The sequence below is a fragment of the Gadus chalcogrammus genome, chromosome 5 (assembly GCF_026213295.1).
Source record: "Gadus chalcogrammus isolate NIFS_2021 chromosome 5, NIFS_Gcha_1.0, whole genome shotgun sequence".
In the NCBI taxonomy this organism is placed as follows: domain Eukaryota; kingdom Metazoa; phylum Chordata; class Actinopteri; order Gadiformes; family Gadidae; genus Gadus; species Gadus chalcogrammus.
The window spans coordinates 23086393-23100253 of record NC_079416.1 but is presented as its reverse complement, the minus strand read 5'-3'; the positions used below and the strand labels follow the sequence as shown (position 1 = coordinate 23100253).

The 13861-nt window shown below is 47.7% G+C and overlaps 1 protein-coding gene across 5 annotated transcripts in view; it reads right to left on the bottom strand.

The window, feature by feature from the left end:
- LOC130382363 (H-2 class I histocompatibility antigen, Q9 alpha chain-like) overlaps positions 1-12784 on the bottom strand; it is a 66770-nt gene extending 53986 nt beyond the window's left edge. Inside the window, exons 1-8 of one of the 5 annotated variants that reach the window (XM_056590056.1) lie at positions 12668-12778; positions 11471-11737; positions 10456-10734; positions 9216-9536; positions 8509-8610; positions 7742-7765; positions 7115-7182; positions 5709-6351 (exon numbers count right to left, since the gene is read on the bottom strand). In XM_056590056.1, the coding sequence (XP_056446031.1) occupies positions 6346-6351; positions 7115-7182; positions 7742-7765; positions 8509-8610; positions 9216-9536; positions 10456-10734; positions 11471-11737; positions 12668-12722 (1122 nt within the window). In that variant the 5' untranslated portion in view covers positions 12723-12778 and the 3' untranslated portion in view covers positions 5709-6345. Of the gene's footprint in view, positions 1-5708; positions 6352-7114; positions 7183-7741; positions 7766-8508; positions 8611-9215; positions 9537-10455; positions 10735-11470; positions 11738-12667 lie in introns of those variants that run through there. The other 4 variants (XM_056590058.1, XM_056590059.1, XM_056590054.1 and 1 more) reach the window with 4 other exon arrangements.
- Positions 12785-13861: the final 1077 nt, after the last annotated feature.

Sequence of the window (13861 nt, the reverse complement as noted above, 5' to 3'; positions counted from 1 at the left end):
GCTATTCATCACAGAGAGGTTCTTGAAGAAGCAACCACAAGAGGCTCCCCTCCGATAGGGATGGCTCAAAAGGTAGCTCACCTGACTTCATTCATCAAGCCAGCGGGCAGCGGGGCTCCGGGGGAGACGATCCCTTTCTCCTCCACGTCGCGGCTCAGTCTACTTCAGATTGATGTGGAAGTGGAAGAACCAGAGACGTCGGAGAACAAACGACAAACGACCCATATTCTAGAACACTCCGGGTGCTCCGGCGGGAGTCCTGGAGCTCGATATCTAAATAATATCATATAATATATGGATATCTATATCATATGATATTAATTATCACGGCCAAAAGCTGTGTGCGCCTCCAGACCATATTATGACTTTCAAACGACAGCGTCGGGTTCTCCGACGTCTCTGGTTCTTCCACGTCCACATCAATCTGAAGTGGACTGAACCACGACACGGAGGAGAAAGGGATTGGTGCCCAAGATTGTCTTTTATCCCCTGACCCAAACGCACCCCACACAGTCCTTCACACAAGAGTTGATTTCAAACCCAGTGACCCTCACGCACTCCTCCATGAAGGAGCTTCCACCCCCAGCCCACGTTGGCGGCTATTATTGAATCACAATCATCGGGTTGCACAGACTCTGAACGGAGGAGACGTGGGGGACCCCCCCGCCCCCCCCTGCCCTAACCTTAACTAACCGTCCCTCCGTGCGTCTCCTCCTCACCCCCCCCCCCCCCATTCTATCTCCACAGCGTTCTCCCTCACCACGTCTCACCTTAACCCCCCCCCCCCCCGTCTCACCTTAACCCCTCCCCCCCCCCCCCGTCTCACCGTAACTCCACTGTGGACCCCCACCACCTCCCTGACCCTAACCCTAACCAGCCCCCCTCCTCTACGCCTCCCCTTAACCGGCTCCCCTCCCACCCTGGAGGGGCCGACTTAGGGTCCCCCCCGTCCACAGGCCGGCTGAGGGGGGGCCCCCACTAGGAGGGCCTGGATCCCTGAGTCAGGGGGTCTCCCCCAACAGGCTCCCTGAGGGGACCCCTGACATCAGGAGCGGAGACGATCGGGGGGGGGGGCAGCCACACACACACATCGTACCCCTCATCAGCACATTGACACAACACATCACACACACTCCACACTGAAACACACATTCACACGCGCACAACACAACAACCCCACACTCCAACCCCACACTATCAGCCTACAGGGACAACAGGACCTCCAGGATGTCCTGGTGGGGGCCGCCTCTCCACAGATATCAGAAGCCCCGCCCCCCTCCACACCAAAGCCCCTCTCAGCAGCTGGCGGTCGTCTGGAACCAGCACGCCTCCACCTCCATCCCTGTCACACTAAACCTCACCATGCAGGACGATAACATCCTCTACGCCGTCACATGCTCCCAATGCCACGTCATATATGACAGCGACACAAAGCACACGATACTCATCCGACTTAAACAGCTCTTATATACTATACACGTAGGCACACTCAACACTCACATCGTCCAACGCTTCCAAACTCACCCCATCACCTCACTGTTCATCACCGGGCTGGAGGTGAAGGCGTGCTGGGCGGACAGACAGAGGAAGGAGGCGGAGCAGAGGTGGAGAGCCAAGCTTAAGACCCTCCCCCCCTTGGGCCTGAACATCAGGGAGTGGGGGCCGCACTGGGACGCTGCTGGGGGCGCTGGGGGGTCCTGGGACTCCTCCTTAGGGGTTCCCTGCATGGCGTCGGGTCGACTGTGCGTTTTAATATGTTACACGTTTTTATCCTTACTGTTGATCCTTCACATCATGATCTATTGAGGCCTTCCACCTCTTTCACTCTTCCTTTTATTCTGTTGGAGGCTTCTTTTATGTGAAGGATGGTATGAATGTGTAAATGGCTTCACTATGCCTTATTTATCTTTATTTTATATACCCATTTATTTATTTATTTACTCAGTTTTATCTATTTTGCACATTATCTGCCAGCACTTATTTGTGTGTTTTTAATACTTCTTGCATGTTTTTGTGTATTTTTATGTCTGTGCATGTTTTTAATTAAAAGGTATCCTGCATTTTTCATTTTTCGAGTTCTTCTGAGATTGCAGTGTGTTCCTTTTCATTCCCATGTTTTGTATTTATGCGCATGATTTACTGTTTATGAGAGGATGTGTATGGATGTAAGTCTGATTTGTTCCCTGAAGGACCGAGCTGTGTGCGTACTTTGCTATGAAATCGTTGTCTGTAGACCTTCTCTGATCTCCGATGGAGGATACATGAAGGGGGCTGAGCAGTTCAGAGGTTATCTTTAATGGATTACCAAACAGAGCCACCCTCATCTCCAGGATTAAAGACGTGTCTTCCAGCACTGTAGAAAGACGCATGACTGATATGGATGAAAACGTACGACACCAGTAGACTCCTGTTCAGAGGAGCCGAACCGTTCAGACAGGTTTACTTCCATAGGTGACGGCATTTTAACTATCTTCACATTGCTATCATCGGAATGATAATAATACAATCATTATATTTCATAATAATATATTTATCCTCCTACACATTCACCGAGCGAAGACTATGACGGTAAAATGCACATTTCTCGCTAGAAATGTTTACATAAACACTTTTAATGGCGTTACTATACTAACCAAAATTATCGTATTTTCCACCCAGAATAAAAAGTATGCCCACCATTTTCACAGAAAAAAAATCTAAAATGATCCAATAGGAAAGATGCTCCCAGCGTCTATTAGAGCCGTAGTCGGGTTAAAACAGGAGTGAATGGGCTGCTGGAGCACCCGCTCTGAACGCCAAACATTGCTGGGGATGGCGTTACATTGTAGTGAGTTGAACCCCCTCTCCGTCTGCAGAATACTCAGAAGGGCACCTTTACCGTCAGTGACAGACGCTAAGGTGCCCTTGACAACAGGTGGAATTTGAAGTGAGACTGTGTTGGTTATCCCCCAGTGTCTGACAGTTTAACCCCGAGTGTCTGACAGTTTATCATCACTGAGTGTCTGACTTTCATCACTGAGTGTCCGAGTCGGCGACAGTCATGCGATGATGCGTTTATTTGTTTTTTTTGCACCAGACTAACAATGTCAGTGATGATATGATACACTGATCATTTAAAACAGCCCTTATGGAACGTGACCACATCTTTACTTTCTGTCTCCAGAGAGAGAGACCCGAGTCTCCAAGCAGTCAAGTCTCAAGTAGGTCAAGTCCAGAACAGTCTCCCAGCAGGGAGTCTGAGTCCAGTCTCACAGCAGGGAGTCAGAGTCCAGTCTCACAACAGCAACATTAATACATAATACTGTACACCAGTTGTAGGCCCATCCTGCCCCGTCTTCCTCTGCTCTCATCTCCTCCACTAGAGGTCAGTCATGGCCTGTGAATGCAGAGTGACAGTAGGAGGGGTTATCTCCTCTGAGCCATAAAGTGGGAGGGGTTATCTCCTCTTAGCCATAAAGTGGGAGGGGCTATCTCCTCTGAGCCATAGAGTGGGAGGGGTTATCTCCTCTGAGCCATACAGTAGGAGGGGTTATCTCCTCTGAGCCATAAAGTGGGAGGGGTTATCTCCTCTGAGCCATAAAGTGGGAGGGGTTATCTCCTCTGAGCCATAAAGTGGGAGGGGTTATCTCCTCTGAGTCATAGCGGCTCATGTTACAATGGGGCGTCTTTATGAGATCTTATTTTGTGGTATTGTTGTCGCTCATGAACGCTTCAAATTCGCATATCATTGCGGATCTGGCCAAGGCGACTCTTGACCAACAGTCTATGAATGGAGTTTGTTTATTCTTTCTAAGTCATTAGTACTGATATCAAATAAATCCCATGGTCGTCTGAAAGAGCAAGTGACTCTTTCCTCCGCGTGGGTTCAGACGAGGCGACGCGGGCTGGATATCGGTTTACTAGACTGAACATTTATCAATTACTGCTGATGTCTAATGTGACAGGATAGAGAGAGAGAGAGAGAGAGAGAGAGAGAGAGAGAGAGAGAGAGAGAGAGAGAGAGAGAGAGAGAGAGTGTGTGTGTGTGTGCAGTGTAGGTATGCTTGTTTTGTGCCAGAGGAGTCAAAGGAAAGTAAAAGTCAGAGAGACTCCTTGTCTACTGCGTCCTGATATCAGATGTTTCATGCTGACAGACAAACACACACACACACACACACACACACACACACACACACACACACACACACACACACACACACACACACACACACACACACACACACACACACACACACACACACACACACACTAGGACGATTTAAGAGGTGAAGTTTGTGCGTAACCATGGACACCGTGGGCAGTGAGGCTCTCGTATCTCTGGAATCTCCCGCCAGTTAATAAATGTTTTTGTGAGTGTATATGTATCACATTGCTTCTCAGTTTTTTATATCTTTGTATAATATTTCTGTATTATTAATTTCAGTATTTTTTAATTCAATTTCATATTAGTTTAAAATCAATTAGAGTATCTACTTGTCAATTTAATCTTAAGGATACACCTATAACCTAACAACCTTTAATAATAAACCTAACCTCTTAACAAAGTATATGTATACTGTGTATATATAATGATGTATAATGCAATATATTATGTATGTCTATAATACAAATTACAAAAACAAATTGTGGTTGTGTTCATACGCCAGTAGTTTCTGCCCGACTGAAATTTAGGGTCACTGCACGCTACTGACTAAGGGGGGTACGATAGACCAATCAGCACTCAGGGAAGTACGATAGGACCAATCAGCATTAAGGGAGGTACGATAGAAACCCGTATGTTCCGACGCAGCTGAGAACTTACAGAAAGGTCTGTCTGCAGCATCACATGACCACAGAGAGGTCTGTAGCATCACATGACCACAGAGAGGTCTGCAGCATCACATGACCACAGAGAGGTCTGTAGCATCACATGACCACAGAGAGGTCTGCAGCATCACATGACCACAGAGAGGTCTGCAGCATCACATGACCACAGAGGTCTGCAGCATCACATGACCACAGAGAAGTCTGTAGCATCACATGACCACAGAGAGGTCTGCAGCATCACATGACCACAGAGAGGTCTGTAGCATCACATGACCACAGAGAGGTCTGTAGCATCACATGACCAGAGAGTTGTGCAGCGTCACATGACCACAGAGAGGTCTGTAGCGTCACATGACCACAGAGAGGTCTGTAGCATCACATGACCACAGAGAGGTCTGGAGCATCACATGACCACAGAGAGGTCTGTAGCATCACATGACCACAGAGAGGTCTGTAGCATCACATGACCACAGAGAGGTCTGCAGCATCACATGACCACAGAGAGGTCTGTAGCATCACATGACCACAGAGAGGTCTGTAGCATCACATGACCAGAGAGTTGTGCAGCGTCACATGACCACAGAGAGGTCTGTAGCGTCACATGACCATAGAGAGGTCTGTAGCATCACATGACCACAGAGAGGTCTGGAGCATCACATGACCACAGAGAGGTCTGTAGCATCACATGACCACAGAGAGGTCTGTAGCATCACATGACCACAGAGAGGTCTGCAGCATCACATGACCACAGAGAGGTCTGTAGCATCACATGACCACAGAGAGGTGGTGGGACATAAAACACAGTCTTGGATAAAGTGGAGAAGATTCCGTTAAGCCTGTAAAATGTGCGCTGAAAAGTTAGAGTCTACCACAACATAAAATAAGCAGACTGCAATTGGGACTTGGAAACTTTATTGACGGCAAAAAAAAAAAAACAGCTTGTAATATGTTAATTATAAATCCCACAAAACCAGTGTATTCCAGCAACTCTAAAATATTTTCCAAAAAGACTGATGTGATAATGATTATTTTATATATATATATATATATATATATATTACATAGGATTAAAGAAGGATTAATTAGGGACAAGAACAACGGTCTGGATTACGGCCCCTTAATAATCCTAATAATATCATATTAAACATCTTTAACATTATAAACCCACACGTTAAACCAACGTTATGCGGTGAGCAACCGCATCCTTACTAAGATGGCCGCTCATGACGGAGATCATGTTGCCATGGTTTCAAAGCATCAGTTACAGATTGGCGAGTCAACCAATTACTCAACAAATTATCAAATGCACAATTTAATGGAATATGACAGTGATTTTAGTTGGTAATAATCACTTTGTTATACTGTAATAAGAGTAGATAATGATTTCATTTATTTAAGCTTTCTTAGGGATTAATTGTTGTTTTCCAGATCAAAGTGAGTCAGAGTGTTGTCGTTGAGTCTGAGGCGATCTGAGCCCCACGCCTGATGGTCAGGATTATGAATGATGATCAATCCTCCAACGAGAAGCCTCTTCATCATTCAGCTCTAAACACCAGGGGAGCACAGGTCAGCTCCAACCATCTATCAGCACCTCACTGCTCACTACCTCATCATGAGCCCACCACATGGTAGGGCTTGTACCGTGGGACTCCTTGGAGCCTCTTTCATCTGGCAGATCGTTTGTGTAGATAGCATGAGGTTAAAGAGATTGTTGAAGCATTACTGTTAGCGTTTAGCTTCTACCTTATGTGAGTAAACCACATAAGAAGCAGCTAGCCTCTAGCATATAAACAGGGTCCCCACACACAAACACCCGGGACATAACAATCATATTTCAAATCCATCCATCTTTTTAAGGTTAAAAACCAAGTTGTGACCAAACTAATACTAATACAATATCACTATCACTGATGAATACTGTTATAATATTACTGTCACTGATGAATACTGTTATAATATTACTATAACTGATGAATACTTTCACGATATTACTATCACTGATGAATACTGTTATAATATTACTATCACTTTGATAAAGTACAAAATATATTACTGAAGTACTATGCATATATCTGTGATGAAGTACTATATGACTGTGATGAAGTACTATTTATAAGACTGTGATGAAGTACTATCTATATTACTGGGATGAAGTACCATATATATGACTGTGATGAAGTACTATTGATGTTACTGGGATGAAGTACTATATATATTCCTCTCATGAAGTACTGCAGTAATGTACTGTGAAGACATTAGTGCCCTCCCACCCATCCTCCAAAGAGTTGTGATGTCACAGAATACTGACCTTGGGGTCAGGGGTCGGGGCCAGAAGATGTTTCTGTCCCTCAGGGTTCTCAGAGCTGGTGTCAGAACCTGGCAAGAAGCAGACGGTGAGGAGCTGTATGGAGGAGGTGTATCTAGATCTATAGAGCTAGGTGTATCTAGATCTACAGAGCTAGGTGTATCTAGATCTACAGAGCTAGGTGTATCTAGATCTACAGAGCTAGGTGTATCTAGATCTATAGAGCTAGGTGTATCTAGATCTACAGAGCTAGGTGTATCTAGATCTACAGGGCTAGGTGTATCTAGATCTATAGAGCTAGGTGTGTCTAGATCTACAGAGCTAGGTGTATCTAGATCTACAGAGCTAGGTGTGTCTAGATCTACAGAGCTAGGTGTGTCTAGATCTACAGAGCTAGGTGTATCTAGATCTACAGAGCTAGGTGTGTCTAGATCTACAGAGCTAGGTGTATCTAGATCTACAGAGCTAGGTGTATCTAGATCTACAGAGCTAGGTGTGTCTAGATCTACAGAGCTAGGTGTAACTAGATCCACAGAGCTGTATAGTCCACAGACCAGTCACCATGGTAACCGTGTTGGTAGTATTGTTAATCATGAGAGCAGAACTGCAGTAAAAACACACGTTACTCACCAGCTGCTGGACGTTTGGCTGAACCTAAGGATCAGGAGAAATGATCAGTGTGTGACAGTGGTGAACATCCTCATGTTGTCTACTTTCATATTCTTAAAGGGGACCTATTATGCTTTTTCGACTTTTATGACCTATAAACGTTGTTATAATGATTGATAGTCATGTTTAACCATACTAAAGTGTCAAATAATGACGTACATGCATTTCGACGTATTCCCTGCTGACAGTCTGGGGTGGCTGTGCAGAGCGCTAAACACTCGGGACAACGTTTGCGATTCACTTGTTCACATTTCCGGGAAATCATCTACATAAAGGCACTCCTGCCACGCCCCCATATGCCTGGTCAAATCTGCCCGGGCGCGCGCTTCAAGGAAGGTAACCAATCACAACGGAGTTGGGTTGGCAGGAGGGGGGCGAGGGGGCGGAGAAGGACGAAACCGAGCGTTGACAGAGAAGGCTGAAAGCGCCCAGATGAGAGGAAGAGTTTCCCGAAAATCTACATCGTTTTTTGTGCCGTGATTCGTGTCAGGTTGCTCTATAGGAGTCATTAGTGAGAAATTAAGACCAGAAAAGTAGCATAATAGGTCCTCTTTAATGCCTCAACATCACTGGGGCCTGGACCTTAGAGGAGGTTCTTCCTCCAGTGATGGAGAGGTTTCTACCACCAGACCGCTAGAGTATCACGACGACCAATCAGAGTCCAGGAAGGGACGCAGCGAGGGGGCAGGAAGTAGGGGCAGCTGGGGGTCAGGGGTCAGCTCACTCACCGTTCCTCTTCCTGTACCAACAGACTCCCGCCAGGACCAGAGCTCCAACCAGGAGGAGGGCCCCCGCCACAGAGCCAGCGACGAGGAAGGGCCCCGGGAGACCTTCAGGGGGAGAGAGAGCAGGAGGTCAGGAGGAGGGCCCCAAGGAGGTGGAGGAGGGCCCCAAGGAGGTGGAGGAGGGGTGGAGGTGAGGTGGAGGTGAGGTGGAGGTGGAGGTGAGGTGAGGTGGAGGTGAGGTGAGGTGGAGGTGAGGTGGAGGTGAGGTGGAGGTGAGGTGGAGGTGGAGGTGGAGGTGAGGTGGAGGTGAGGTGAGGTGGAGGTGAGGTGGAGGTGGAGGTTAGGTGGAGGTGAGGTGAGGTGGAGGTGGAGGTGGAGGTGAGGTGAGGTGAGGTGAGGTGAGGTGGAGGTGAGGTGAGGTGAGGTGGAGGTGAGGTGGAGGTGGAGGTGAGGTGGAGGTGGAGGTGAGGTGAGGTGGAGGTGAGGTGAGGTGGAGGTGAGGTGGAGGTGGAGGTGGAGGTGAGGTGGAGGTGAGGTGGAGGTGAGGTGGAGGTGGAGGTGAGGTGGAGGTGAGGTGGAGGTGAGGTGGAGGTGAGGTGAGGTGGAGGTGAGGTGGAGGTGGAGGTGAGGTGGAGGTGAGGTGAGGTGGAGGTGAGGAGGTGAGGTGGAGGTGGAGGTGAGGTGAGGTGGAGGTGAGGTGTGTCCCCTACCTCCGTCCCTCCCAGTCTTCCCCCAGTTGGTCCTGATGAGGGCGGGGTCCAGGGGGGTGGAGATGTCCTCGATGCCTTTCAGCTGGACCACACACTCGTACCTCCCCCAGTCCTCCTGTGGGACGGCCGTGAGGTCCAGGGCCACGCTGACCTGGAAGGTCCCGTCGTGGTTGGGGAGGACCTCCCCGGGGTCCACCTGCTCATGGAGCTCCTGGCCGTCTCTCCTCCAGAACACCACCACCCTGTCTGGGTAGAAGCCTGTAGCATGGCACACCACTGGGGAGGAGGGGGTCCTCTGGAGCAGAGACACCCGCGGACGCTCTGGAGAGAGGGGGGGGGGGGGGGGGGGGGGGGGGGGGGGGGGGGGGGGGGGGAGAGAGAGAGAGAGAGAGAGAGAGAGAGAGAGGGGGGGGGGGGGGGAGAGACAGGGGGGGAGAGAAGGGGGAGAGAGGGGGGGGGAGAGAGAGAGAAAAATAAATCTTTTTGATTTTAAACTTCAAGGTTTTCAAATCTTTTTGGTGCAAAAATAGGGTACCTGAAATAAATAGCCTATTTCCATTGATGGGTCTCTACCGTCTCAGCTACTCTTCACTCTCTGTGCTCAGTGTAACAGTGATCATACAGCGCGGTTCGGTCCTGCACACGCCCGGACTCCCGTTACAGCAGCTATCGTCATGATCTCTATAGTAACGCTGATAAACATAACCCAAGTTCACGGCTTAACAGTTCAATAACCAACACAACACAATGAAACATGGCGGATAGCAAGAAAAAGGGCAGACAGTAAAATGTCAATTGCATAAATGATGGATTTATTCCTTCAGCGATCAACAGTGGTTTACCTATGTGCCTGCTCTGAGATCACGTTTTCTCTAATGAGGCCATGAAACCCTCACGGTTACAGGAACATTCATTTAAAAAACATCCTGACAAGGCATCCAAAGATCCGGCCTACTCCAGTCTCTGAGGGATCACCGTTCAAGGCGTCCTACAATCAACATCCTGTTCGCCCGGAACGTCAATCAAAGTGAAAGCGGGATGTTGGCGTCTTACAATATAGCTTTATTAATGGCTAAGTCTGGTGATCTGTTTAGCGATTGGTCTGATAGTTAACTGTTATTCACTTGATTATTCAGGTGATGTGAATATGTTGTTCACGTAAAGTGCACAGGTGCCACTACTACTGTAGTTAATCCACCAGACATGAGTCGGTCACACCCACCAGGTCATGTGACTCTACCTGTTCTCTGCAGAGTGCTCTTCCCATAGGCCAGGTACTTCTTCAGCCAATCAACACACTCCTTGGTGTAGTAGTTCTTCCTGTATTGATTACCAGCTCTATCCTGATCCAATCTCAGTTTGGTGGGGACAGCCTGACGTACTGGAGCGACCCAGGTCAGGGTCTTCAGGTCAAACGCTATGAAGTCCTCTCCATCGTAGGCATACTGTTCATGACCATCAGTAGTATCATCCTCATCATCCCACTCACAGCCAGACATCCTCTGAAACACGTGGGCACCTGAGAGAGAGAGAGAGAGAGAGAGAGAGAGAGAGAGAGAGAGAGAGAGAGAGAGAGAGAGAGAGAGAGAGAGAGAGGAGAGAGAGAGAGAGAGAGAGAGAGAGAGAGAGAGAGAGAGAGAGAGAGAGAGAGAGAGAGAGAGAGAGAGAGAGTTAACCTACAGACAGACAACTGTCTGTCTGTCTGTAGGTTAACTGTCTGTCTGTAGGTTAACTGTCTGTCTGTCTGTAGGTAAACTGTCTGTCAGTCTGTAGGTTAAATGTCTGTCTGTCTGTAGGTTAACTGTCTGTCTGTCTGTAGGTTAACTGTCTGTCAGTCTGTAGGTTAACTGTCTGTCTGTCTGTAGGTTAACTGTCTGTCTGTCTGAAGGTTAACTGTCTGTCTGCAGGTTAACTGTCTGTCTGTCTGTAGGTTAACTGTCTGTCTGTAGGTTAACTGTCTGTCTGTCTGTAGGTTAACTGTCTGTCTGTCTGTAGGTTAACTGTCTGTCTGTCTGGGTGCTGCTCTAGAGGTATTATGGGATGCCCCCTGTGGTCAGTACCGTGGCCTCTGGACATGTTGGTGTGTTGGTACTCATGGAAACGTGTGTGTGTGTGTGTGTGTGTGTGTGTGTGTGTGTGTGTGTGTGTGTGTGTGTGTGTGTGTGTGTGTGTGTGTGTGTGTGTGTGTGTGTGTGTGTGTGTGTGTGTGTGTGTGTGTGTGTGTGTGTGTGGACATATATAATGTATGAACATACCTCCCGTCTGGTTGAAGCGCTTCTTAGCAGTCTCTACGTTGCCCTTGAAGACCTGCTGGTGACCCTGATATCTTCCAGTCTTCCTCTCCCAGTAGTCTGGGTCCTCTCTGGTGAGCTGGTCCATCCAGGCCTGTTTGGGTACGGCTCTCTTACTGACGCTGTCATAGTGAACAAACTGAACCTCATCCACCATCCCAACAGACACAAACTCTGGGAAGGATGAGAGGCCAGACGACCCCGTGGAGAAATACCTCAGAGAGTGAATCACTGTGGACAGACAGACAGACAGACAGGTTAATGCTGTACATCACTTGAGACAGACAGACAGACAGACCCCCCCCCCCCCCCCAGCATGTGGCCCCGCCCCCTCCCCCCCAGCATGTGGCTCCGCCCCCTGTCTACAGAACAATTATGGAGGATTTCTTCTATACAGGGAATGGGTTAACCTAGCTATCTGTGTTGTAAAGGGGGAATGGGTTAACCTAGCTATCTGTGTTGTATAGGGGAATGGGTTAACCTAGCTATCTGTGTTGTATAGGGGGAATGGGTTAACCTAGCTATCTGTGTTGTATAGGGGGAATGGGTTAACCTAGCTATCTGTGTTGTATAGGGGGAATGGGTTAACCTAGCTATCTGTGTTGTATAGGGGGAATGGGTTAACCTAGCTATCTGTGTTGTAAAGGGGAATGGGTTAACCTAGCTATCTGTGTTGTATAGGGGGAATGGGTTAACCTAGCTATCTGTGTTATATACAGGGAATGGGTTAACCTAGCTATCTGTGTTGATAGCTAGGTTGATATGATGACATGAATTGATAAAGAATTAAAGTGAGTAGGGTCGAACAGTATGAAAGTGGTTCTGATAAACCAACACATCTGTTGACTTTAAGAACAGATTCAGAAACCCAACATCATCATCCGGTTTAGTCTCAGACTAACTTTCGTTTTCTCAGCTCGGACACAAAATGAAACGCAGTCGAAACAAAACGCAAACTGGTTTCTGAAAATTCAGTTTAAATATCGGAACAAGTGAATGATTAATCATCCTGTGGATTAGTTGTTCGAGTTTGAGATTGTACACAAACGCAGTTTCATATCAACAGTAAAGACAGCGAAACTAAGCACTGCTTCGGGACCACTATAGTTCTAGTTCCGGGTCTATATATAGTTCGGACCGAGACGCTCTGAAGGGTCCTACCTGCAGACCCCCCGGAGAGGAGCCCCAGCAGCAGCAGCAGTCCCAACGCCCCCATGCTGAGTGTGGAGGATGGTCGTCTGGTCTCCTGAAGTTCTGAACCGGCGGGACTCGAGGGGAGGGAGGAGGGGGACCCGCTCGACCAATGGGAGTTCAGAAAGGCGGTGGCGTCATTAGTTACCAGGTGGACAACAACAGTTGAAGTGGAAATATGTGTAGCAACCGAACCTCCAGAGAGGCCGAGTAGACCTCAGTGTTCAACAGATTAAACACAAACGCACACACACACACACACACACACACACACACACACACACACACACACACACACACACACACACACACACACACACACACACACACACACACACACACAATTCAAGAATATAAAATATAAACATAGTATACTGTTTACATACATGTAAATATTGAGTATTTCGGTAGACATATAGGGTGACTCCATGGTCTATTGTTGTGACAGGGTCATGGACAGGACAGCAGCGCCCCCGGGTGGCCGCCCGGTGAACAGGGGGTTGCTGACCGCAGCCGCCTTTGGTTGAATTATGAATAGATGATAGTAGGAAAACAACGCCCTCACATGTAAAAGGCGTCGTCATAATCGAAAGTACAGGACAGTAGTAAAAACAGACACAAAACTATATAAAGAATCAAATACATATGAGCTTATTAAAGTAGGCAAGGCAAGGGAAGGCAACTTTATTTACATAGCACTTTTCATACGCAAGGCAGATTCAAAGTGCTTCACATATTAACATTGTCATACAATAAAATAAAATAATAGATAAGTAAAAGAAAACAGATGCAAGTAATGAAATATAACTCCGTTTCTCCCTCCCCCCCAGGGGGGGTGAGGGGTTAGGTTTAGAGCTACATGTGTCAACATTTACTGTTTGCATACTTTATATTTCACTGACGTTACCCGTCATGACCAGTAGATGGAGCCAGATCTCCTTAGATTCCTTCGTCTCCGACAAACTGCTCCAAAAGGTTGAGAATGATCGGGCCCGAGGCAGGGTAAGTGCAGACCACTTTCCAGAGAGATTTATAGAGCGACGTCCTTCTTCTTTTGGATAGTTATTCCCAAGTCTCTGATTATTTTTTTTCATCAACCAAGTCCCTTCTACAAAAGTATTGGGCCGGTGGAATGCAGCCATCATCCTTGAGAAAGTCGCAACG